Source organism: Aulonocara stuartgranti (genome assembly GCF_965226115.1).
Source record: "Aulonocara stuartgranti genome assembly, chromosome: 20".
NCBI lineage: Eukaryota > Metazoa > Chordata > Actinopteri > Cichliformes > Cichlidae > Aulonocara > Aulonocara stuartgranti.
This window is the reverse complement of record NC_138956.1, coordinates 23,435,334-23,462,536: the sequence shown is the minus strand read 5'-3', so window position 1 is coordinate 23,462,536 and position 27,203 is coordinate 23,435,334. Positions and strand designations below refer to the sequence as shown.

At 39.1% G+C, this 27,203-nt stretch overlaps 1 protein-coding gene across 1 annotated transcript; it reads right to left on the bottom strand.

The window, feature by feature from the left end:
* Positions 1-21,721: 21,721 nt before the first annotated feature.
* On the bottom strand, positions 21,722-23,980 carry kcnk15 (potassium channel, subfamily K, member 15). Its single transcript, XM_082519223.1, has 2 exons — positions 23,462-23,980; positions 21,722-23,216 (listed from the first exon to the last, which is right to left on the bottom strand). The coding sequence occupies exons 1-2, from the start codon at positions 23,751-23,753 to the stop codon at positions 22,216-22,218; spliced, it is 1,293 nt and encodes a 430-aa protein (XP_082375349.1). The 5' UTR covers positions 23,754-23,980; the 3' UTR covers positions 21,722-22,215.
* Positions 23,981-27,203: the final 3,223 nt, after the last annotated feature.

The window sequence follows — 27,203 nt, the reverse complement described above, 5'->3', positions numbered from 1 at the left end:
AGATGACCCCAACATGATGGAGGGAAAACTTCAATTTAAAAAAGAATCCATAGCAAAACAATATCCCGATAAGTAAGGGATATCCACAAACACCATCAACAGTTTTCTTTGTGGTAGATTCGAGCGGGAAGTATCTATAACTGTAACTATACTTTATTTATATGGAAACAACCTCAAATAAGCTTTATGAATAACATATTAGAGCTGCTTCAGCATTTACCATATGAACTATATGAGTGATAACAGCTTGTTATTCACATGCGAGCATATAGTACAGCAAACATGTGGACACTAGAGAGATTTTTTTTAAACATCTACATGCAGATGGGTAATTTCCATAATATGCATGCCTTTATTTTTGTCAAGTTTTCCAAATAGAGTAAATTAAAGGCAATCTAACTTTGAGCAAATGTAAATGGCTTAATGGAGCTATCCCCTGTAATTGCTCCACTCAGTCAAGCATTCATTAAGTGCTGGGGAGGTTGGCTACCCTGTACTTTTTATAAACAAGTACAACGAATTTTCTCCTTGAGCAACTTTCACTTCAGATTTTCACCAATTTTACTTCTCAGATCTTTTCTAAGAGCCATAGAATGATAATATATGGAAGGATTCATTCTTATAAACAGGTCTTTGAAATGCATATGAAATTTTTTACATGCTTCCTCACTGAATGTCAACATAGATTTTATATATACTGTTTTTACTGCCTGTGGACGGCTGTGTTCAGACCAGCTTCATGTTGCGACGTATAGATAATACAGCAATTTTCTTAAGTTAAGTTAAGTGTGTCATTTGAAATATGTAAAATATGTAATTAACTTTTCATGTTTATGGTATGTGGAGTATTGACACCCTAATAGCATCCATCCATGTGTGGGTCTGGGTCATGCAGGCAGCAGACAAACTAGGGAAACCTACACCTCCCGCTCCCAGACCACCTACTTGAGTTCATTCAGGGAGGATACTGGAGGTAACACATCCCCAGAATACCCCATCTAGGAGGGCTCCTTACTAGATGCCTGACCCATCTCAACTAGCTCCTTTTGATGTGGATGAGTAGCAGCTTTACTTTGGGCCCTCCTGATTGACCAGCCTCGTCATCCTATCTCTAAGGGAGAGCCCACCCAATCATTAGTGAATTGCCACCTTCTCTAGTGGAGGGGTTTGTTTGCCCTAGTGATTCCAGGAGCTGTGTGGACTTCCAAGGCAAACTGATGAGGGGCCAGATTTTACAGCTTGAGAAATAACAGCATGCTGTTTATATGCAATTTCATGATGTCACTGTTCTGACCCTTTAGGAGACTTAGTGGGAGTTAACAGGAGAAGTACCATAAGAACTAATGCTGGTATGTTGGTAATAGTGTCAGACACATTGTTGTTTTGTCTGTGCAATATGCATTACAAATAAACCTTACTTAATTTACTTTATTTTACTGTCCAGAAAATGTATACCAGCTCATACCGCTAGTTCTCTTAGAGGCGGTTAGGTGGATGTTGCTTTATTGAACTTAGCTGGAACTGGCGTCACACAGATATTCAAGCAAGGTTGTGATGCACTTCAGTATGTACCACTCATCCCAGAGAAGCCAAACTAACGGTCACAATAACCTAATGTCATCGGATGTGTTGTGAATCATTTCATCACTTCTAAAAGCACAAGCAATCAAATCCATTTCGGCCCCTTTTCACATCCCTGAATACAATAAAAACTGCAGAGCAAACACTGCAGACTGCTCCAACTGAAATTACAAGCTCTCCATCCGATTAGTTCTCTTTTTTAACTTTCTAAAACAATTGCTTGTTTACTGCAAGAGCCAAGATGACAGCATCTTTATTCAATGATCCAGCCATCAGGAAATTATTGTGTTCATCGTGTCTGGCCTCTTGTCATTTCACATCACTCAGCAAACAGTTTACCTGCCCACACAAAGAAAAGCATTTGGCCAAAAGCCTGAATGGTCCCCATAGTTTGATGTCATTCACCATCTGTGCTGAAGGCAGAACCTCACTACAGCCTTATAGTGAAGAGACAATGAAAGAGGTGAACCTGGGAGGTTAATGTATACTAATACTTTACACTACACCATCAGAAAGGAACATTGGATAAAAAGGACAAAATTAATGGGGCGTTTTTTTTCTGTAGGTAGCAATAGACAAGCCTTTTAACCCATAAATAATTTTTGGTTAAATAGTTTTGAAAGAAAAGGGGTCTTCAACTTCAGAGCAAGTTACAGAAAACAATACTTTTATATCTAGCCAGCAACTTTGGATTGTGTCAGCTGATTGATGCTTCTTTTCCACATTACTCAACATTTTCAGCTAATTAATGTTTAAAATGTAAAATGGTAGCTGCATACGTGCAGTCTGGCTTTAACATGCTTTGACAGAGAAAGAATTTTTAATTGTTTCTGCTCTTTATGGCTCCGTATTAGATTCAAATTATGGGGGTGGGGGGGTACTGAGTAATTACAGCCATGTTTATTCACAGTTACATTCTGCAGTTTGAATGCAGTTGGAAAAATGAACATAGTCATAATTAAAGTGGAGCTTTTTTTAATACTTTGCAAAAAAAACACTTTAGAGGAAATTCCTGCCTGAAGTCTGAAACCCAGAGAACCCTGAAGGATGTTTTTCTTTCTTTTGTTTTTCAGGCCTTTCATTCAGCTATCTTCAGTTGTTTATTCTGTGGGTCGTCCAGCCTTTGGCTTTGTCTTCGGAAATTAAAATGCACGCTGAACTGGGTTGAGATTCGGTCCATTGCGCAGTAGTCCACTTCTTTACCTTCACAAGGTAAAGGTGAGGTAAGGTGAGTCAGTAAACAAATCCAAATTAATATTTTAGGTGAACAGAATCCAGCGAACTCTATCCTATCACTACTTTAGAAAAGTTTCCCCCACATCATGAGCACTGTGTTCTTCCCGTAGGCCATTTGGCTAATCAGAAAACAGTTGGTTTTGAGGCTGGTGGGCATTAAAGAGCTGAGAGCTGATATTGCCTCCTTCAGCACACAGAGGCTCAACCACTGGGCCAAATAACATGTAGTATGATACAAATAAAGATTTTTTTTTTTTTAAAAACCTTTGAATAAAGTAAAGCTCTGGTAGAATCCCAGAATGAAAATATAGAGGTAGAAATGAGCATGACCTTTCTCTAGCAATATACTGGTGTATACTTGGAAACAGTGTTTGTAATTTCAGGCAGTGTGCTTCACTTTCATACAAGAAAAAGATATGAGAGTTAGAAATACCAGATACTTGAAAATATTAAATTATGAAACACAAATTCAGCTCCAGTTGCAAAAGTATAATTTGGAGGAGGTGTTTTAGTTGCATGAAGCTGTTAGATGTTGCTTTTAAAAATAACAATAGGTGTTGTTGTCATGGTCCACCCATCCTTCAGGATTCTTGTGTCCTTTTACTCTCTCTTGCTCTCCTCTCTCTGTGTAGCTGTGTGTGTGGCTGGCACTAAGCACTCTCTTAGAGGAGTGGGTGTGGTCCAGGGAGGACTCATCACAAAACTTGCTCTTCTCTCCACTTATTGCAACTTTGTCATTGTACTCATGTTGTAGTATAACTCTGGCCAAATACTTCTGCTTTGCTGCGCTCACCTTTTGTCCTTACCTGAGCTTACCTTCTCCATCCTGTGGTACCACAATAATAACCTGCCTGACCCACTCTCGCATTCCTTCAGTTGGAGACCTGTCTATCTCTGGTCTATGGAAAACTGGAAGCTTGAACCTGTGCTGGAAAAGTAAAAATACCCACATGAATACCTACCTAAGGGCATTTACCTAATTGAAGTCTTTGCTTCTAGAAAAACTGATCTTGAGCATAATCTGCTGCACTTAGCTGAAACTTGTTAAAATCATTCATCTGTGTCCTGCATTTGAGTTCCTCAGGTTGCACTTTAACAGTTGTTCTTAATGAGCCAAATTAGCATGGCCTGCTAATTTTAGCAACTTGAATAAAAAATAGAAAACAGTGTTCTGTTTTTTTTTGTTTTTTGTTTGTGAAAGAAAAGAAAGAGTCCATGCTGCAAAGTCTTAAAATACAGAATATCACTCTTACAACAGTCTGATGCACACCTGTTAAAGATGTCCACTGAACGTTTGCTAGCTAATTAGTCACTGGTCAGCTTGAGGAAACGGTTACAGGTACTGTGTGAGAGCAATGCTAAAAGAATGAGCAGCAGTATGAAGTTGGAGGCAGAGAACAGTAAAATAAACCATGATAATCTGATAATCCCCAAACACAACATAACAAATCTGAATCTATATGGCATGGGCATCTGCTGTTTTTGACCACAGCTGTCTCTTTGTTTGAGGAGGGATGATCACTTAAAGCCCCAAGCAAAGTCAGATCGAGGCTTATTTTGAGAACAGCAGGAAGTGCAGCATCACCATCTATAGGCTGGTACGGCAACGACACTCTTGAGCCTTAACAACAGCTGCTTTTTACACAGTGCCTGCTCACCCTGCAGACACACATTTTGCCCACAAACACTGCTTTCAGAATCAATTACTCACACACCACAGGTCACATAACAGTTCATTACTGTTCAACTACCAGTGATTGTTCAATAGTGAGCCTATTACAGAGATAAACCTCTGCCAAGACAAGAGGAGAACAATTAAGACATTTTAATGATGCTTTTAATGTAGATGAAGAGATGAGTAAAAATAAGTAAATAAAAACAGATGATGTGCTTGAGAAAGAATAGGTGAAAAAGGTAGGAGAAAGATTGTAATCTGTTTAATAGAGAAGCTGGATTCTAAATTGTTATTGATCAGCTGTATTATATTAAACTTCCTGACCTTTAATCTCAGTATCTCTAATATTCTAATGATCAGTGCTGTTTCCTTTGTAGCAGAACAACATTTTTAAAACTCCTAAATGAAAGAAGCTGCATGTTTTTCTCCACTGACTCATACAGGTAGTTCAGTTCAGCAATCTCTTCGATGGCAATTCACTTGAGAGACAGTCTGCAGCATTAAAGTCTCTGCTGTAGCTAATTAGGTCACACTTGACACACCTTTTCATATCTTTCTCCGTGGCAATTATTCTAGCAGAACACACTCGTGGTAAACAGAAAGTTTACTCTTCGACTTCCTCCAGTTTTTAAATGTACTTTTTCGTTCCTTCACTTTCTTTTTCCATTCAGGTCTCCAGATTCCAAAGTCTGCCTCCTCGGTGGAAAACCACCACACTTACTTTAGGTTTCATCAGATGAAAATTGAGTTGTTGGAAAGAACATGAAAGAAAACAACAAAATTGCAACAACACAAAAAAAAGCTTCCGAACCAAAGAATCACCATGCCCTCATATAGATAACATCCATGCAAATGTTGACCTCCTGCAGCATTTTTACAGAAATACAGAACGGTGGGTCATGAAATCATTTAATTTTCTTCCAGCCTGAATGCAGCATTGAAAGAAAAGGTCTCCGTTGCCTCTCTGAGATTTGCGCTTGACATTTGAGAAACATATTGCATTCTGTTTTTTATGGTTTCTGCAGTCAACAGACACGAGCTGTCTCTGACAGTTACACTTTTTGTTTAATAAAAAAAACATCACATGCAGGCTGTCTGTGGAAGGATAGAGAGGTAAATCTGTATCCAAATAAGTGCAATGGCATTACTATTAGGATCCTTTCCTGAATGAAAAGTGCCAGTGCAATAAAACATTTGAAATGTGTTATGGTATGTGCTTTAGGTATCAAAGGTAAAGGACTATCTGATGTGATTATTCTAATCGGTTATTCCGAAGTACCAAATCAGCATAAAGTAAAGCATAAAGTCGGCTAGCTTAGTCCACCGATTTCCAACCTGATTGTAAGTCCCCTCTAAGGGTCACAAGTAAATGTGGGAGGTCACAAGATGATTAATGGGAAAGGAAACAAGGGAACATAAACTGTTGCCATACACATTTGTATTAATTTTTGAGAGTTTTTCTTACTGTCTACCACTGATTACCTTCATAATAGAAACACAGCTATGAAAGAACGCATTGTCACTTTCATAAAGTTCACTTTTGCTATACGCACATATACATCATCTTTCACAAGGCCCCATTAAGCACTGACCTGGTGACTAAGATGATATATCATCTATCTGATATTGGTATTGTACTTTTCCATCATGTGAATGACACACAGGCTTTGCTGCCAACGTGAATGGATCCATTCATTCTTTTGTCATATTTGAAAAATGACCACTCATCATAAAGACTTACTGAAACCTTGGGCTGCACTTAATGACCACTGAATGGTTCTCGGTGTGTCTGATAATTTGCAGCAGTATTCAAATTGACATGCACAACTTACTGCAACATGTTCGCCATTAATGATGACCAAGAGCTGTGCTTACTCTCTGCTAGGTGAACCTGAGTTCCAGTTGACATAATAGAAATCACTACAAAAAATGCACAGATAAGTGGAGAAAAGAGCAATATTTAGACTCATTGGTTAACAAAGTCCTGCTGGGAACCCTCAAGCTGATGGTTTTTGCCTCCACCAGAAAGCGAAGGACAAGCGCACTCATACACTAGCATTAGTCACCTGGTAAAGCATAATCATTTATCCTCCTTTGGGACTCTAATGGCGACCATAATTTATTAAATCAACACCATATATTACTTCAAATTTAAAATTAACATACACTCATCAGGAAAAAATGTTGTATGGTTAAAGGCTAAGGAGAAACAAGTTCTGTTTAAGTACAGACAAATGGACGTCTTCTCGTAATCATCAGAGTCGCCTCCTGATGGTCATTAGAAATAATACAGGTACTTCTGCATTAGCTTTACTTGTCAGACCCTGACGTTAGCAGTCTTTTAGGTGCAGTCTATGGGAGAAACCTAGGGCAGAGAAGTCTAGCTAGACAGCACCAAGGATGTAATAAGGAAGGTAAAATATGTTTTGTAATTTAAATGTTGAACCTATAGAGGCTGGACACAGTTGTGGGCATTGATAGTTATTTGTCTTTCTGAAGTAACCCCGTGATGGACCGGTGGCCTGTCCAGGGTGTATCTCGAGCTCTTTCAAAGCTAGGATAGACTCCATGAGTATGGATGGATGGATGTATTCCTTTAATATTTAGGGGAGCTCAAATGTGTGCTCATAAACCAGACCGAATGGCTAATGATTACTGGTATCATGTCTTTATCTTTTATCTTTGCTGCTGTGCGGTGTGTAGCGCCCAGATTGTGAAAAATCCAAGTATTGACAGAGCTGAATTATCAGACAGACATTATCTACATTTATGTGAATGCTGAATTCTTCTGACAGGTGTAATTAGCGTCTATTGTTGCAGTGAAGAGAAGGCTGACAGATGATACTCGCGATAACACTGTTATCAGAGCTGTTAATGCAGTCATTATGTAAAAATGATAATGGCTTTTATTTGTCATTGCAGAAATCATTCAAAGAGGTTTTTCTTGCTAGAAGCTTGCTCATTAAGATGTTTTGCATTAAAGAGTTAAATAATGTGTATAAACACAATCATATTTCAGAGAACTGTAAAAAAAGACTGAAACATGAATATGTTATGAGCCTGAGAGCCATAAATCAAGCAAAAGACAATGTAAGTGTCATAATGTTGAATTATTTCAGAGAACTCTGTATGTTTGATCAATGCTTTGAATCTACCATGAAAACGCATTTCCCTCTTCAAATGCTCCCCGCAGAGCGTGGTCTCGCAGTGAAAAATAAGAGAGAAAGAGCGACAAGAGAAAGTTGGCTGGCAAGTACTGGCTCCCCTGGCGTCTTTTCCAGAACACAGCCAAGATGGCCATATTGTGTCTCTAAACAAATCGAATGGTTGGCACTGTGACAAGTCTGCCTCTGTGGTGTTCAGATTTACAGAGTCAGCACGACTGTGCTCCTTCATTCCCAGGTCACCACATGCAGCAGCCAGCAGGGAGTCTTGGTCGTGTTTACTCTACTGCTGGATGGCAACTGTCATTAGTCTTTTGGCTGCAACGTAAAAAAAATAATAAAAAAAGAAGGATTGATTACTTTGTTCAAAGTTTATAAACTAAATGCATCTCCGCTTCTTTCCAATTCATTAAGCTATATTGTGACAAAAGGTTCCTGCTGGGTTGAGGCTGAGCTGTTTCTATATAATCGCATTTGTCCCCAAGCTTGAAGGTTTCACCGAACTCTTTCTGTGTCTGCACAGAAGACTTACAAACACTTTTCAGTGTGTAGTTTTGTTGCTTGCATTCACCAAATTCATTCATAAAATGAAAAAAATATTCTGCTAGAAAAAAAAAGCATGAATGGTTTGGTTGATAAAATGTCAGAAAACTCAAACAAATCACAAGATTTGTCCGGCCAGCATAGAGAGCCACAACACTGAATTAAAGCTCATATTAATTGCTTTACATTTTATAAAATGCTTACATTTTACAGTCTGCAGCTATTTAACAGTAAATTGTACTGAATCAAAGAAAAGAATAATTGATTCTAAAAGTAGTATTTTACATTTACTCATCAGTTAAACTACAAATCCTTTCACAGGTTTGGTTAGATTTAGACTACAGAAGGACTGGACTGAAAGAGCAACAATCTGAAACAATAAACCACTCTGAAAAAATCATATGTATATGGACCTTTGAGGACCTCTTATATATTGCCATTTTTTCCCGCAGAGGATAGTTTCATAATCATGAACAACTTGTTAGGTAATGACCAGGGTCACAGCTGAGATAAACTAAAAATCTTTAGTCTCCTGTGGCAAACAGCCCGTGCATCCACCCTTACTCTCTCCCCTGCAGACTTCATAGCTCTGTGAGTCACCACCAATAAAGTGACTGATGCTAAAAATGACTGGTGCTGTCATTTGTCTTGGGATGTCTCTATACAGCTTCTATAGATGGACCATAGAGGTTGTATCTTATTGCTGTACTGATTTATATTAGATTGCTTATAATTGTTCATATTATTTTATGAGCGCAGCTTTCATATACGCTGTGAACCCAAAACATGAGAAAATACTTGTCAAAGTCATCCAGTACAAGACCATAAACTTCCAGCTTATGTGAGCACAGAGCTGAATCAGCAGCTCTCTGACACTGCGTGAACAAAAACGAAGCATTAAACTTTTATTTGGTATTTATTACAGAACTGTTATGTTGGGGGTTCTGCTTTTGTGGTCACTCAGTGTATATTCTATAGTGAATAAATACAATTTGCCCACTTTCATAAGGAGACCATATAAAGAAGCTCATGCTGTCAGAGACAATTACTGCTATATATTCCCATATAAAGCTGTTATCGCTAAAGAGTCCAGAAACCTTTTTGTCTATGAAACAGAAATGGCTTCTCTCTCTGGGGCAGTGAATGTCTATTTTTTACGACAGCTCTGCAAAAGAAATGTCTCTGCAACACACACCTACACAAACAACATACACACACACCACACATTCCTATACACACACACACGGCAAGGATTTGACAACCTTAGACGCATACATCCATTACCGACTTCCCAACAACAGCCCTTTACAGGCAAATAAAGGGTATTTGTGTAAAAGCTGTAAAAACCTGTCACACCTCCAGTTATGTGTGTCAAGCTCTGAGCAAAAAGAAAGAAAGAAACATGTCCAGCGGGAGATAAAAGAATCGATAAAGGAAAGAGAGATAGTGAAAAGAGAGAGAGAGATTAGCCACATATGTGCTGTGTACTGACTGGGATGCAAGCAGGCTAATTGCTCGGAGACCAACATGAGGCACTGGGATGAGAGGATGAGGAGCGTCAGCCTGTTGGATCGATTGTGCTGGTGATATGTGAGTGTGTGTGTGTGTGCGTGTGTGTGTGTGCGTGTGTGTGTGTGTGTGTGTGTGTGTGTGTGTGTGTGTAGGAGAATAATGATCAGTTACTAAGCACATGTACACAAATATGGAAACAGTATTCTGATCATTCACTTGCTTTAGTTACATCAAAGTAAAATTACCACAATGTATTTACATTTAATTTAATGCAGCCACTGCTGGTTGTTTGTCTGTCTATCTCAGCCAGGGCACACTTAAAATATATATATTTTTAATTTTCCTGTTTAAATAAAGAATAAAGGTTTTTTTTAAACTCTCTATTGAAATATCTGAAAAAATATATATTTTTCTGTTGTCTATTAATTATATTAACTATAAATTTAGCCAGTGCAGAGCTACCTTGAGCTTGCATTATTCCTAATGGTCAGCAGGGGGCAAGTGTTCTGGTTTCAGCTCCCTTACCTGACTAGTGATGTGTCGATCATGAACGGAATGGCTCTTAGAGCCGGATCTTTGACGTGAACGACGCGAACCGGCTCCTTATCGCGAGCCATGGGGTTTTTTTTCTTTCTCTCACCCTCTCTCTCGCACTTGTGCTTTACGCTGGGCAGGGGGCGGTAGTTACACTCAGTAGCACAGGAACAGAGCAGGAGGGAGAGACAGAGAAAGAGCCAGGGACAGCAACGTCACATTAGAAAGGTATAGTAATCATCCACAACTAGTATTTTCAGTTGCAGATGATAAAGGATTCAGAAAGTTTATTCATGCAGGCCCATATGACAGAGAATATGCATGTTCTTTTTGTTTTCACATTATAATTTATATTTAATTGTGTTGTGGTTTGCAGTGTTTTGTGTTGTTTCACTTTAAATTTGTAAAAGGAAAAAGCTGAAAATTTAAATAGTTAAAAGTTGAATTGTGAATAGTTGATTTTTGTATTATTTGATTTATTTATTACATTTTATGTGTTGAGCTTTTGTTACCTAGTGGCTACATAAGCCATCAAGTACCAACGACCTGATTTGGTGTGTGGTAATAACAGGTAAATGAACTTTTTTTTTTTTTTAAGGATTTGACTATATATGAATGCTTGTGTATAAATACACAAACAATACACATGTGCTTTCATGCTTTCAATTGTGTAATTTAAGTGATCTAGGTAGCTCTGTTTTGGAAGTTCAGTTCATGCTAGAAATGTGTTTTGGAGTTTGTATGTGCTTTTTGGAGTTTGTACGTGTTTGGTCTCTAGGCACCGCATATATTTATATATAAACATATATAAATAAAACCACTTTTTTTTTTACATTAGTAATTCCTTTTGTGCATAATTTTATATTATTGATAATAATAAATTAATTAAAGCAACAAAACAACCTGAAGAGCCGGTTCGGAGTCGAAGGAGCCGGCTCTTTTTAGTGAGCCAAACCGAAAGAGCCGGTTCTCTAAAAAGAGCTGGAAATCCCATCACTATACCTGACCCCGGTAAACGCTTTTCTCAGGATTTCAGTTTCGAACGCTACTTTCAAGACTTATTTACAGCATTATGTTAATTTTGTAAACTATACGGCCTCATATAGAGTGGAAAATGATAAAGAATCACTTGCACATGAACTTTGGGAGTTCTTTCATTTTGCTGGTAACATACAGCCTGCTCTGAGAGATTGCTCTTCATCATAGAGGGCCCACAGCTAGAGACATGTGGTTCGCTTGTACATGGGAATTCCGGCTCTTTTTAGAGAACCGACTCACTAAAAAGAGCCAGCTCTTTCGGCTCCCAACCGGCTCTTCAGGTTGTTTTGTTGCTTTAGTTAATTTATTATCAACAACAATATAAAATTATGCACAAAATGAATTACTAATTAAAAAAACAAACGTGGTTTTATTTATATATGTTTATTAATAAATATAATAAACTTTTATTTATTCAATACACATAAAATGTAATAAATAAATTATAAACAGAAAATCCAACTATTTACATTTAAATTTTTAAATATTTAAATTTTCAGCTTTTTCCTTTTAAACAAATTTAAAGTGAAACAACAGAAAACACTGCAAACCACAGCACAATAAAATATGTGCAAAAAATATGCAAAACAAAAAGAAGATGCACTTTCTCTGTCATATAGGCCTGGGATGATTTTTTGGGAGAGTGTTTTCCTCCTTGGAATTGCATACATAAGATTCACTGCATGAATAAACTTTCTGAATCCTTTATCATCTGCTACTGAAAATAGTTGTGGATGATTACTATACCTTTCTAAAGTGATGATGTTGTCTCTTGATGTTGTCCCTGGGTCTCTTTCTCTGCTACCTCGAGTGTAACTACCGCCCCTTCCCCTCTGCTCAGCGCAAGCACAAGGCTCATGTGCAGAGTGAAGCAGAAAAAATGTGCGGCTCGCATCGTTCACTTCAAAGAGTCGTCTCTAAGAGCCATTTCGTTCATGACCAACACATCACTATTGTACACCCACTGCAACTGGATGTATGTACTTTGATTTCATCCGACGCAGTGTGTGCTCATGAGTTCATAATAATCCAAGAGATTTTTGGCTACACCCGTAAGCTAAGAAAATGGTGAAAGAATAATGGAAATTCCGAAAAAGTTGACATGTGGGAGTCCAGGCGGATCAGTCAAGGCCCAGTGTTTCTGACATCCAAATATTTGCATTGATGAATTCTTTCTGTTGTCACACAAAGGTCCTTACAGAGTTCACTTGTACATTTTCAATCAGACTAGCTTGCTTTTTAAAGGCTTATGGTGGACTCTTGTTGTTTATGTTTAACTGTATTGACATGTTGTAATAGTATTTTAATTTCATAACAGTGACAAGCAAGGGTGTATCTGGGCTAAATGCTACCATCGCCTTATTGTCATAAAAGCAGGTCAGACACATAATGCTGCGCCTTACGACTTTGCTTGTGCATACCTGGTTACGATGACAATGAATTGCCAAAGAGGTTTTTAAGCTTTTAATTAGGAACTGATGCCACGGACCAAAAGTAAAATTATAAAATAGAAATTGAGGGAAAAAACTCTTGAAAAAATTGAACTTACCAAGTGAAAAAGACCAGAAGGGCTGGTGCTTGAGCACCACCTGGGGTCCATCTGAAGATTTTCATTGGGAGTGACCAGAAGAGAAAGGACTAGAATTAGTATATCACAGGGACACAGAGAGGCAAGGCTGAGATGGATTGGGCATGTGCAGAGGAGGGATAGTGCATATACTGGATGAAGGATGTTGAAGACGGAGCTCCCAGGCAGAAGAAAAACAGGAAGGCCACAAAGAAGATTCATGGATGTAGTGAAGAAGGACTTGCAGAGGATGCTATGGCAAACCCTGAAAGGACCAACAAAAAGAAGAAAAATGTTTTAAAAAATCTATTTTTAACCCTAAAGTCTCAAGTATTTAAAATGAAAGTTTAATACAGTAACTGGTAACATGGTGATGTGACTGTTTTGCTTGTAAAGAGTGGACCGTGCAAAACTACAGATTGAACGTAATTGCAGGTAAAGGTCAGGCACGTAGAAATGTATTTAAAAACATATAAAAGAATATAAGTAAAATGAACATATAAAAAGTAAAAGTACTCTTAATGGCCCTTTTTTCAGATGGTTTCACTTATGTGCACAATTTGTGGGAATGCATTTTATGTAAAACCTCAGTTTTTACAGTAACCCGTGAGAAGCTGAAAGTGGAATAAAAAAATATTTATTTTCCTTCAAATGTAGTGGAGCAAAAGTACAAGAATGCAAATGGCCTCTGATCACACATTGGCACACAAATGGTGACAGAATTGCTATGCAAGACGCCGACCTTCCCAGTGGGAGGATCTCGGGGTTCAATTTCTTGCTCAAGGACACTTTGACAGGAGGAGGTGTTGTCTCCTCAAGTACTCCAACCCTGTGATTAATAGACAACCTCCAGAGCCGAGGTTTCCCCACAAAGTAACAAGTTTGGTTGGATTATATTGGACGGCTTTACCTCCTTCACCTGTGACAAGTGACCGGCACCACCTCTGTCAGATGACAATGGAGATTTAAAAGTCATGTGATGAAGATGACTCTTGAATATTTGTCAAAGACAAGTAAAATGTGAGCTGTCAGTGTCATTTGTTAACCACCAAGCAGTAGGCCTAGACAAAAAAGCATCATTTACACTGCCACCATGAGCAATGAGAATTGGTTATAAAATATTCCACTTGTCATCCTCATCCACTTAACTCCATTTCACACATGGATCAGTTCTATCAGTGGCAGCTCGTCCTCATTTAAAACCATTAATGACTTTCCTGCAGAGAATTTAGCAGGATGGATGAGATTACTTTGTCATTTTTGCACGTGTGTATGCGTGTTGGTGTCCTATTCATTTGCTCACATATCTATTTGAAGTAAGTGTTTAATTATTGTGGTGTTTGAGCCCCTGCTACAATGTGCTCTGTCAACATTTGTATTGAAATGAATGATGAAAGATTTAGCACATTAAAAAAAATCACATTAATATTGGCTTTTCCTTTTGTATCCGTTTAGGAAGACCCTGATTGTTATTCATCATCACTTACCTCCATCTCATGCTTAGCTCAGTAGTGGCAATAGTAAAGAGGATGGGGAGATTGGGAGTTTGGGGGGAAGTGGGGCGGTTGGGGTAATGACAGCACACAAGCTACAGCTGGGCAAACATAGGAGGTGCATTGTGTAAGCTATCTAGTGTGTCACTGCCTCTTAGTGGTGGCTACGAAAGCTGCATGACTGATTCATCTTTATTAAAAGCTCATCCCCTTCCTAGTTTCTGCGACTACGTGTGCTTCTGTTAATTAAAAGACCATCAAAAGGGTCCTTTGGATTCCTAATAGAAAAAAATAGAGCATATGCTTGAGCTCTGGTCCTGTAACCATCAAACTCCCAAAAATAATACATATGTTGTTTATATGTACACCACAGCATTTGTAATGCCTGTCTCTCTCTATATATATACACATAACAATACTCTTAAACAGGGGTGTCAAAGTCATTTTAGTTCATGGACCTCGTAAATACATTAAAAGCTTGGGCGCGGCTCCTTGGCTAAACAGTCTTACTGCATCGTGATTTCTCAGGCAATTGAAAACGTCTTTGTCAATAAGAAGGCTATAAAGCTCACAATGACTTAAACCTCTGGTTATTAACAGCTCAGGCCACCATTCTCATGGCTTGATCCACGGATAACACCTTGAAAAATGATGCTTTCTAATATAAGAGGATGGGAAGATCAAAATTTAGGCCTTAGTTCTCTGCAGTTTCACACGTTGGCAAGCGGTCCAACAGACCAGTTCTATCACATGGACTATTGATTGATTGATTGATTGATTGATTGATTGATTGATTGATTGATTGATTGATCATACTTTATTCATCCCGAGGGAAATCGGGTTAAGGCTGCCAGCCGTGCCAGCGCCATCTTACCCTTCCAACCATACATACATTACACAAACATCACATGGGGAAGACAGGTCAGAGAGGTATAACAATGGAAAATACACAACATGAGGAAAGACGAGGAGAAAAAAGATCTCCCCCCAGACTGAGCTCCAACAGGGAGATGAGTTTGAGAACAGAAAAAAAACACCTCAGCGCATACAAAAAGCACATGACTATCAATACACCATAGAAACACAAGACAAGCAACAGGGGCGGGTCCGGTCCTGCAGCATATCTGCGCTGGTCCAGTCGACCGCCATCTTCCCCGGGAGGGGACAAGCATCAAAGGCATTTGGAAAGGGAGGGGGGATGGGTATATATCAGTGTTGCACTCTCCTGCTCTAAATAAACAACATAAGAATAAATTCAAACTTTAGTAATGCAATAATCCTTGCAGGAAAATCCAGAAGGAAAAGTTAGAAAGTTAGAATGAGTCTAGAAGAAACCAAAATGTGCATGTGTATGATTTTGAATTTCATTATAATTTAATATATTGGAAATACAAACAGACATATAATTATAAAGGAAAATGGATAACACTGTAACAAAAACAAACTGGAACAGGAACCGTTGCCTGCGACCCATGCATGTAAAGAAAGTTGCGTTAATCCTATCAAATTATCAAACCAATAATCCATCAAAATATGGAGTGTGCTCCCTGTTTCTGTACTGCAGTCCTCTAGGATACGTCTATAGTTTGATTTATAGAGGCCCTGGGCTGTATGCGGCACATGTTCCTCATCATCAGTGTCACATCTCACATTAAAGAGATCAAGCAAGCGAGAAAGCGTTATTTATTTTTATAGCGCTTTTCACAGACAGGAGTCACAAAAATGCTTTACATCAGGCAGGAGTTTGCTGAGTGATGGAAGGAGAGATTCGGCTTTAAAGTCTTTGATGCATGTTTTCTTGCCATCATCAGCTGCTAAAGAGAACAGATGCTTTAAAGCAGCCCCATTATCCACGTGAGCTTAGATTGAAGACAGAACAATAAAGTGACCAAAACTTTTTTTGCATGGTGAATGCTAATTATGTATTCACTTCCTAGAACGGGGGGGGGTCTTAGACCTAAGGCGCCGGCCTCCCGTTACATTTCAAAAGACTCAAATTTTCAATTAATTTGCAGTGACCATCACAAAAGTATAATAAGCTTTTCAAATGCTACCAGCACCATCTCCTATTTTGATGAGTCTCTATTTGATTATCCCTTTCAAGATCATTCATTTTAGCAGGAGATGTAGCACCTTACTTTGATCCATGTCCTCAGGCACAAGAAACCTTGTAAAACCCAAAATTGTTTGGGCAGATCATAAAATAGGATGAAGGGATTCTCCTGTCACCGCGGGGAGTTTTCTTGGGTTTATGTAACACTGATGTGTTAGGAGAGAAATATCACTCTCTCTGTTTCAGCCCACTTCAGCCGGGATAAATTTTACCTTTCGGATAGAATGGAAAATGTACAGTACAAAAAAAAATTTAATTAGCAATACGCTTAATCTGAGGTTATTTAAATTCATTTAATTCAACTGAAACCTCTTATCCAGAGACATCCAAATGAGACGTGTGAAGTGGCCATCCATAGCACACCCTGTCATATTTCTAGCTGTTTTATGTTCCATGTTCTAAAAGTTTGGCCATCTTGGCTTTGTTCCATCATCGTAAAATTAATCATGTCCTGGTTTAAAGCCAATACTTTCTTTGTACTACTCATGCAGTTCATTTGATAACTGGTTCCTGGAAAATTGATATTTAAATCGATGGATTCAGTAAGAACTGTGCAGTGGATTAGAAACGATAGCTACAGATGTTGATCCGACAGATATTGATAATCAAATGTAATTATGGCAACGTGGCCAGTCAAAGAGAAAGTATATACATGTGTACAGTACAGCAGCACGTTCAGCAATATCACCTTACATCTGTACATTTCTATACGTCTCTGTGTAACACTCACACTTGACAGTTAAAGGGATGTGGGGGAGTGTCTGTTCCTGGGGGCATGTGAGATGACATTTGAGGCAACATTCCTGTGGCTGAAAATGGGTTTAATTTATCTTGTCAAAAGTATCAATAAAACCAATATATAACATTGTTCTGAGTTTCGTTATCACTGTCAGTATTAGCAGAGCTAACTCGCCACATGGTAAGAAACACTACAGGCACTGCTACTGAACGCAGGCATGCATGGAGCAATCATATCCTCAGTTTCATTACATTTTTTCATTGGGTATTTGTTTAGAATACCTTATCTGTAACATACACATATGTTAAATACATGTTCAGTGAAGTAACTGAGACTCGATAGTAAAAAGAAGAGCTACGTCTACGTGTCGTAATGGTGACATTGGAAGAACCTTCAGCTTTCAGGCCCTTCTCCCAGAACCAGCTCCCAGTATGGATTTGGGGATGAGACATCCTCTCTGCTTTTTAAAACCTTCGTTTTTGGTAAAGCTTATAGTTGGGATTGGATCAGGCGACCCTGTATTCACTCTTAGTTGCTGCAGTAGGCCTAGATGGCTTGAGCCCTCCCATGATGCCCTGACTGTTTCTTCTTCACTCACCTCTTTCACCATGTGTTCATACACCACTCTGCATTTAATCACTAGTTATTTTTAATCTCTGGCTAGCTACCACAGTATGTTTTTTTATCCTCTACCCCTCTCCTCACCCCCAGATGGCTGCCCCTTCCTGAGCCTGCTGCTGCCCTAGGTTTCTTCCTGTTAAAAGAGAAGTTTTCCTTCCCACTGTTGCCAAGTGCTTGTTCAAAGGAAGTTGTTTGATCGTCAGGGGTTTTTTCTGTGTTATTGTAAGGTCTTTACTTTACAATATAAAGCCCGCTGAGGCAACTGCTGTTGTGATTTGGTGCTGTATTAATAAAACTGAATAGAATTCAAAAGGAAATAATGTAACCTTTTAAAATACTGACATGTAGCAGGTTATTATTTTTGATCATTGTTTCGATACAAAGTAATAAAACTCACATCTTTGCCTCTCCTTTGTTTGTCTCTCAGCTCTCAGTTCCTCAGGGTGTATCTTTTCTTTTCCCATAAGTGTGAAAGGTATATTTCTGTACATTCTTTTTTTATATCCTTTTTGGATCAGGTATACCCGTACCTGGCATACCTGTTAAGCAAGAGCTGGAAGTCGTTTGTCCTCCTGGATCCATATTTTCCATCGTTTCACAATTCATCAATAATATTGTCATCTTGTATTCCGTGTATACTATCAATAAATTCTGTTCGTGTGACCTCTGCTGCATGTCTGAAGGATCCATCCTCTTTCCCCATTTTCTTCCAAAGATTCCTTCCGATTCTTTCCTACTGGAACTCTCCTGGGAATCCTTTGGGTTTCCATGATTTTTTCCTCAACCGAATTGGGGGTCAGATTATAGACCGTGTCATTTGCTGTACAGATTGTCGAGCTCTAGGGGGTAACAGTAGGAGGTGTGATTCCTGATGTCGGTGTACTGACTAACAAGCTGCTTGTGCTGCATTTTTTTAATGTCTTTGATAGTGCAAACCCAAACACACTTAAGTTTTTAGATTGCTAGACTCTTGATTTATATAGTTCAACCCTATAGATATCAGATAAAAACACAATTTTCATAAAAATGACAAAATAATGACATGTCTGTACGTGTCATGAGGGGGGGGGGGGGGTTTGGAGTGCATGATCCTGTTCAGTATATCTGAGTTTACTCAAGCTACACTTTAACAGATGAAAACATCAGGGGGTTCACTGCCTTTTAAAAGACATACACTGCCCCCCAGTGGCTAAAGGTTTTTTATGACTTTACTTACTTCAAATAGCTCCAAAAACTGTTACCACCTTTAGAGGGCCCCCTTGTCAAAGGTATTGTAGCAGATTTCCCCTCCGTTTTCTCTGCCATACAGAAAGATCAAAATACTTCATATTCTAAAGTATGAGACAAACAAATTGTGTGATTGGGCTTGTTGTACTCAGCGAAGAAAGGATGAGATTTAGTGATGTGACAATATAAGAAAGAGCGTAAATGCCATTGTGTGCATTCACAAGCAGCAGGAGCAGATGGCATTTCAGAACCAATCACCATTTCAGATTCTATTGCCCAATCAGTTTTACATTTATATGTAAAGTAGCTTTCTGTTCCAGCAGACCAACAGATGGCTTGAAATGTAAGCTCAGGGACACTTATGTAAAGACTTTATGACTTCTGGTTTCCCATTCCAAACCAAAAACAGGTTTTAAAAATAGCAAATGGAGGCAATGGGCAGACATTACGACACGTAATGTGATTTTATCTCATGACAGTGGAGAAGACGTAGTGTTTAATGGCTTGAAATATTGGGTGCTCCACTCGAGAATGTAGTTTTATTTATTATTTTTGTTGTTTATTGCCACTTTTGATTTACTCCATATCTCAAATAGACAGGGGTACTCAGGAGAGTTAGAAGTATAAATAACATAAAAGGGCTCCTGGGCTGGATTTAATGCAATAGTCTCAAGGGAACTACATATGAATAGTTCATATGTATTTAAGTCCACAGGTAGTTATTAACTTGCTTTTGGGGGTGGTGTTTTAATATAATATGTATGTAATTTAAACTTTTTTACAGTGTATATATAAGTGTATGTGTGCGTGTGTGTGTCACACATGGTGACATGATGAAGAGAGCATTCAGAAACTATTTTTGTTTTATTTGTTTTTTTTAATATATTTCTATTTATTAGGTAGTTTATTATCTAACAGCAGAACGGTGCAGTTTAATAATACATCTTAATTTTCTTAATGTAATGTAATGTAAAATCTATGCAGTACACAAAGTAAACAATGTGTAAAGTGCATTCACTGAATCAGAATTTCAGTGGCTCAGTGTAATTCCAGTAACTGGATCAAGTAAGTTACAATGCATAAATATAGGCTTACTTTTATTAAATTCCACCACAGTATGCTGTTGATTTGCACTGTTGCCTCATGTTGGGTAAATTGGCCATAGATTTCCATTTGTCAGCAGCCTGCAGTTGGTAGTTTATCCACCTTGGACAGACAGCTGACCTGTCCAGAGTGAACACTGCCTCACACCCTATGGTAGTTTAGATGGATGGATGATATTGTGAAATACCTTCAAATTTTTAACACAACTGGGCAACCGTTTCATGAGTTGCAGAACAAACAAATGGTGAAGGTACAGTTAAACTGGATACAGATTAACAAAAATATTTATGTTACCAGTGCTTTAACAGCTGTAATTGAGTGTAAAGCATGCACTTGATATATTGAAGCTGACATAACACAGAGAACTAAAAAATCTTGATATTTCAAATAAATTTGTCTAATTTTAATCTTGTCTACTGACCTAAAATAAATAAGCCAATGGACTAGGTTGTTTTTTTCTTTATGTAAACCCTATACCATCTTAACAAATGATGAAGTATCACCACAGTAAGTGCCTTCATTAAGGCACCTTTTTATATGCCTTTGCTCAGATATGTTTCTGCAGATAAAGGGAAGTCAACAAAGAGAAAACTGCTTCTTTCCTGCTTATTTTTTTCTTTTCTTCTTACCACATATTGAGATGTTCCAGTAGATTAAAAACTGATCAGTGGAAGACAAGTGAAGGAAAATAACTGCATACAAAGAGGAGCGATTTTGTTTGATGAACAATAAGTTTGAAAAAAGTAAAGAAAAAGAAGCCACTCATTTAATGGCCCTTTTCTTTGGTTTAATAAAACAATAAAACAGACATTCACATTGAATACAAATCAAGTCTACAAAGAAACAGCACTTCCTTTGCTAAAAAAAAAAGTTTTCCAGTTTCACTAAAAACCTGCTACATATACGTTTCTGTTGTGTGCTACATTCAGATTAGTCCTCTAACAAGCGTAATTTCTTTATATCAGAGTGCAGCAGTGCATCCCACTTCACACCTGCAATGCTCGATGAGTAAAAAGCCACATTTGTCATGTGCTTGGTCAAAGTTCCTTAAGGCATTTATATGTGTATATATATATATATATATATATATATATATTATAACCTGGATGTCCCAGGGTCAAAATGGGAGATGCCCCCAAGGGTGGTGGAGAATGACCAAGCTAAGATCCTGTGGGACTTCCAGATACAGACGGACAAAATGGTGGTGGCTAACCAACCGGACATAGTGGTGGCAGACAAACATGAGAAGACGGCCGTAATGATCGATGTAGCGGTTCCGAATGACAGCAAGTCAGGAAGAAGGAACACGAGAAGCTCGAGAAATACCAAGGGCTCAGAGAAGAGCTCGAGAGGATGTGGAGGGTGAAGGTGACGGTGGTCCCCGTGGTAATCGGAGCACTAGGTGCGGTGACTCCCAAGCTAGGCGAGTGGCTCCAGCAGATCCCGGGAATAACATCGGAGATCTCTGTCCAGAAGAGCGCAGTCCTGGGAACAGCTAAGATACTGCGCAGGACCCTCAAGCTCCCAGGCCTCTGGTAGAGGACCCGAGCTTGAAGGATTGACCGCCCACAGGGGCAAGTGGGGAATTTTATTTTATTTTTTTATGACATCTTCCATCTATGGCACGAAAAATTTAATTCTCTCCAAACCAGGAGCAAATTCCACTGAGGATTGTTCACATATCTTCACCAAACAGTTATACAGTCATAACCCTCATAGCCAAAATACTTTTGATTAAAAGTGTAGATTAAAAAGGCTGACTTTTTACATCTTTACATGGCACTCGTGCAGTCACCTTTTGTGCTATACATTCTCTTTAGCATGCACTGCACTGTGCCTAACATGCATGCAAAACAGCAGAATCACCAACAGAAAAAAAAACAGTGAAAGTAAAGAAAAAAAGAAAAAAAATCCTTCTCGCTTTAGAAATAAAATTATTTTCAATAGCCACAACAGACAACTTATTTACTAAACAGAACTATTGTCTTCATGCACAATGGAGAAGTAACACAAAATACAGTGTCTCTGAAAATACTGTTTACAGTTTGTGCAAACACAATAATGCTCCTTATACTGACTTTCTTCGTAAATGAGGGAACTCCCGGAAACTATGGCCAAGTGAGATCCTGCTTCCTGGCGAAGTTAGTCCAGTGTTGTCCCTGGAACTTGGTGAACAGCCCTGAATCCTGTAGGAAACTGAGTTGTAATAAACAGAATTAACGTGGCAGCCACGATGTTCACTGTGGGACATAAGAGGGCTATCGCAAATCTCTAAACGGTAGCACATGCAGGAACAGAGGGAGCTAAGGCTCGACTCCTGTCTGCTTCTGCCTGCCTTTATCTGGAAATGCAACCTGTGCCTGCAGGGGCTTTTTCGTCTTTCCTGATCCACCGGAGAAGAGATGAGGTTGGTGCGACTGGTTCCTTCCTCCATCGGGAGGAAAAGTGTGCTATGGCTGTGCACCATGTTGCTCCTGTTCCTCTCACTGTGGCTATCTCTGCTTTGTTCCCCTAAAACACCAAGGCCCAGGGTCCCATCCAAAAAGCCTCTGTCTCTCTTCATTGAAGCCCTTTCTTGTGCATCCCGTCGCTCATCCTCAGTGTTCATGGTGAGAAAACGGAGCACCACTAAATTAAGAAATGCCCCGATAACAGTTAATCCCACCAGAATGTACATAAAGCTGAAAGCGACATAGGGCGTTTTCTCCTGGAGGTCCTCTTTTTTCTGCAAAGCCACAAAGTCCCCAAAGCCAATTGTGGTGAGTGTGATGAAGCAGTAGTAGTAAGCATGGAAGAAGCTCCATCCCTCAAAGTGGGAAAAGGCTGCGGCGCCCACACACAGTGTTCCGATGCAGGACAAAAAGCCCACCAGGACCATGTTCTCCATGGACACCTCAGTGCGTCGAAAGCCCAGGCATTGTTTCAGCTTATGTAAGAGATAGCGGACAAATGTGTTCATCCTCTCTCCCAGGCTCTGGAACATAACCAAAGTGAGAGGAATGCCGAGTACAGCATAGAACATGCAGAAGATCTTTCCAGCATCTGTTCCAGGGGCTGCATGTCCATAACCTTAATGCAAAGAGATGGAAAATGTAATGACACTGTGACGCATCATGAAGCAACGCTTAGTTGGTAAAACATGGAGCAACTGTCTATTTTTAATCAACACGTCATTAAAACCAAGCCTCAAATATTGCATTCTTGCAGAAAAAATAATGTTGTGCTGTGAATTACGAAGCAAGCAAAGTGACACATCACCCGTCATTTCCAAAAACATAAAATAAAAAAGCAGAAGAAGCCTTACATTGACTTACCAATGGTAGTGATTACTGTTATGGCAAAGTAAAAAGAGCCAGCAAATTTCCACTGTCTCCCGGCGCGATGGGGCTCAGCTTGCAGCACTACTCTCTCGATTTCGCGGTAGTCGTCCTCGGAGAAGCGGTACTTCTTCTTCATTTCGTTGCGCTTCTGCTCCAAGATGCGCCGACGGGAGCTCTCCGACTCAGACTCCAGCGCGTCAAACACCGCGGCGCCCACCAGCAAGTAGGAGAACATGCAGAGGATGAGCGACAAGGTCCGGACGTTTTGCTTCTTCATTCTCGGCATCGGCACGAAAGTCGGAAGCACGAGCACGGTGTTACAGGTGGTACTGTTCTTCAGCTTAGACTCCACATTGGTTTTGCAGCCTGTTGCGTGAAATGTAATTTCACGAGGGGCGGGTGGGAAAATAACGCCTTTAACTCTTGACTGTGTTATGGTTCAGACGTCTTCTTTGTTTTTAAAACGCGCATATTTTCCTGTGCGTACCGAGAGCTATCGGCTCTCTGCGCCGTTATCTGTTTTAGTGGCCTCAGCTTGCCTTTTCGCATGCGCAAAACAATCACCAATAAAGAAGAAGAAGAAGAAGAAGGAAAAATGTTTGTGTATATCTATATAACATAGATATATAAGACATAGCACAAAATACAAAGTAATATTTTTCGCGGATGTTCAGTTATGTTATGTGCAGCAATTTCTATGCCTATTTAATATGAAGAGGTTTGCTCAGCACCATGGACAGCAACCAGTGGGATTTCACATTTGACCTGGCACTGTGACTGCACATACTAAGTGGAGGCTCAAGAGGCTGTGAAGCAGGGAAAAGGTTCAGGTGCGTTTAATATGACTGAAAATCTTTGCAGACACCAAATCTGGGGAACAACATAACCATTAAAAAAGTTTAAAATAAAAAATAAAAAATAAAAAAGCTCAAAGTTCTAACATCTGGTCGTGAAGTAAGTAATCCCCAGGTTAAACGAAAGTTAATTAAAATCCATTCAACTGTACTAACATTAAAATGAAAGCCTAATTTAAGCCTTAAATAATAAAAAATAAACATATAAAGGTCCTCATGAGCTAAAGACATGGAAACAAATAAAATATCAGGTAAGACAGTGTTTAGAAATCTGGCGTATTGGATTTGTTCTATAAAATAGATCAGTAATAAAACAGCGAGAAAAATGAAGTAATAAAGATATCAACAACAAAAAAATTAAGGAATCAAGTTAACAGTAAAAATTAAATAAGACTGAAGGAATAAAGTAAATATATACATATATATAGTTTATCCCAAATTACAATGTGGTCAAAAATACAAACGGAAGTTAATACAATCTTAATTCCTTTTTTAAATCAGTTTCCTTAGAGCGTTACTTATGTGAGAGAGCTCTTGCGTTCATGTGCAGTGGCTAAAGAGAAAAAAAAAGCACTGCTATTGTAGATGCTTCTAGAAATTTTTCTGTAGGTGATGCTGGTTGCTATGGTTACTTGTACCAGTGGCACAGACTTGGACTATCAGTGAGGTTGACACTAATAAGTTAACAGTAATGAAGCCGGTTTCGTTAATAACGTTGTCACAGCATCACAACATAAATTATCCTTATTTAGACCTTTTTTTAAGTTAAGCAAGAAGAATCCTCTGTATGTCAGTACAGGGCAGCAGCAGGTGGATTATTGTGTGTGCTTTTGTTCCTGTCAAACAGAGCAACCTGCTCTCCGTGGTCCTGTTTTTGTGGCAAAATCAGCGCACTTACATCCCTGTTTTGATTCAAACCAGCGCTCCATAAATCAATTACATCTCAGCTGATAAGAGAGGAACACAAAGCCCCAACAGCCACCCATCAATCCAGACAGCTTGTATTCACATCGTTTTCAAAGCCCAAGGACCTGGAACAAAGCAAGAAGGCCCATCAATCCCCACAGAGTTGAAGGATAAGTGTTTAGACTTAAACAGAAGCTTCATTAATCGAGTTATACCTGTTGTCTGTTTTCTCTAAGGTGTATTTTATTATAACCCCGCAGACCTACAAATTAATATGTCAGGAAAATATTAAGTAGACTATGGTGAGGTCATATTTATACACATTCAGCAGGATGCATTAAAGGCAGTGTTTTCCTTTGTTCCCTAAACAGTACTTGTGTTTTGCTTTTTTCAATCTAATATTTATGATACTACAGTATGACACATCACAATGAAAACTTGAAATCAAGTAGTACATGTTCAAGGGCTGGATTATACTGTGTTTGCGTCCATATTCATTACATTAATATTAACTTTCTGACAGCTGCCACATGACAGCTGGTAAGTTTATAAGGCTAAATTATTTGTGGAGAAAAATGTGAACATAAACAGCTATGCTATGCAGAGCTGTGCACTGTCCACGCACAGCATTTGCTATTTTTGTTTTGTTTTTGTTTTTGTTTTTATCTCACAAAGTCAGTTACACCCACAGTGCATGTGGTAGTTGGTAAGTGTATGCAGATTTTGCAAAACCTTGTTAAAGCTGCACATGGCATGCAGTGAAAAGAGAACCTCATGCCTGAAGGCCCATTTTTTTCCACTAAATAAAACCCATCTGTCAGCTCTACAACAACAAAAATGCTAATCTGTCAAAATCCTGGAGGAGAGATTGTAAAAATTAATCTCCTCTACAAAAAAAGAAAAAGAAAAAAAACCTTTCAGGGTCTTTTTGTTTAACAGGCTGCAAGGACAGAAGAAAGAAAATTATCTAGGGACAATACGTGTGATGCAAGAAGCAGCTAGACACAAAGACACGGACAGCTGTGGGTTTTTGAATCGAGATAATGAATTTCTTGTTTCTATAGCGTGGCAATTTAGGACAGCAAATAAGAAATTGTAGCAAAAAATCTAAATCAGATTGCTTGACAGCCTGGACATGTCATACTCTAATTTCTTTATGTCTTATTAAATATTTAAATTATGACCCTTAAAAAAAAAAGAGATGCTGACATAACCTTCTTATATAAATTCTATATGTGAGAGCTGTGTCACAATGAATTGATTGAGCAGAAGTCACATCGGTTAAATCAGTGTCAGCACAGTATAACATACTGTCTTTATCAATAAAGAAAATACACTGCAAGAATAAAACAGTGTGTTGATCTATATGTATATATAAAAATAAAACCACCCAGCACGCCCCTGCGGGCGGTTTATCCTTCAAGCTCGGGTCCTCTACCAGAGGCCTGGGAGCTTGAGGGTCCTGCGCAGTATCTTAGCTGTTCCCAGGACTGCGCTCTTCTGGACAGAGATCTCCGATGTTGTTCCCGGGATCTGCTGGAGCCACTCGCCTAGCTTGGGAGTCACCGCACCTAGTGCTCCGATTACCACGGGGACCACCGTCACCTTCAACCTCCACATCCTCTCGAGCTCTTCTCTGAGCCCGTTGGTATTTCTCCAGCTTCTCGTGTTCCTTCTTTTTGATGTTGCTGTCATTCGGAACCGCTACATCGATCACTACGGCCGTCTTCTCATGTTTGTCTACCACCACTATGTCTGGTTGGTTAGCCACCACCATTTTGTCCGTCTGTATCTGGAAGTCCCACAGGATCTTAGCTCGGTCATTCTCCACCACCCTTGGGGGCATCTCCCATTTTGACCTCGGGACTTCCAGGTTATACTCGGCACAGATGTTCCTGTACACTATGCCGGCCACTTGGTTATGGCGTTCCATGTATGCCTTGCCTGCTAGCATCTTGCACCCTGCTGTTATGTGC

Coding starts and splice junctions, on each gene's coding strand:
- kcnk15 (XM_082519223.1), bottom strand. CDS start 23,753: ATGCCGAGAATGAAGAAGCAAAACGTCCGGACCTTGTCGCTCATCCTC. Junction 23,217..23,461: donor AACAGTAATCACTACCATTG/GTAAGTCAATGT, acceptor CTTTGCATTAAG/GTTATGGACATGCAGCCCCT.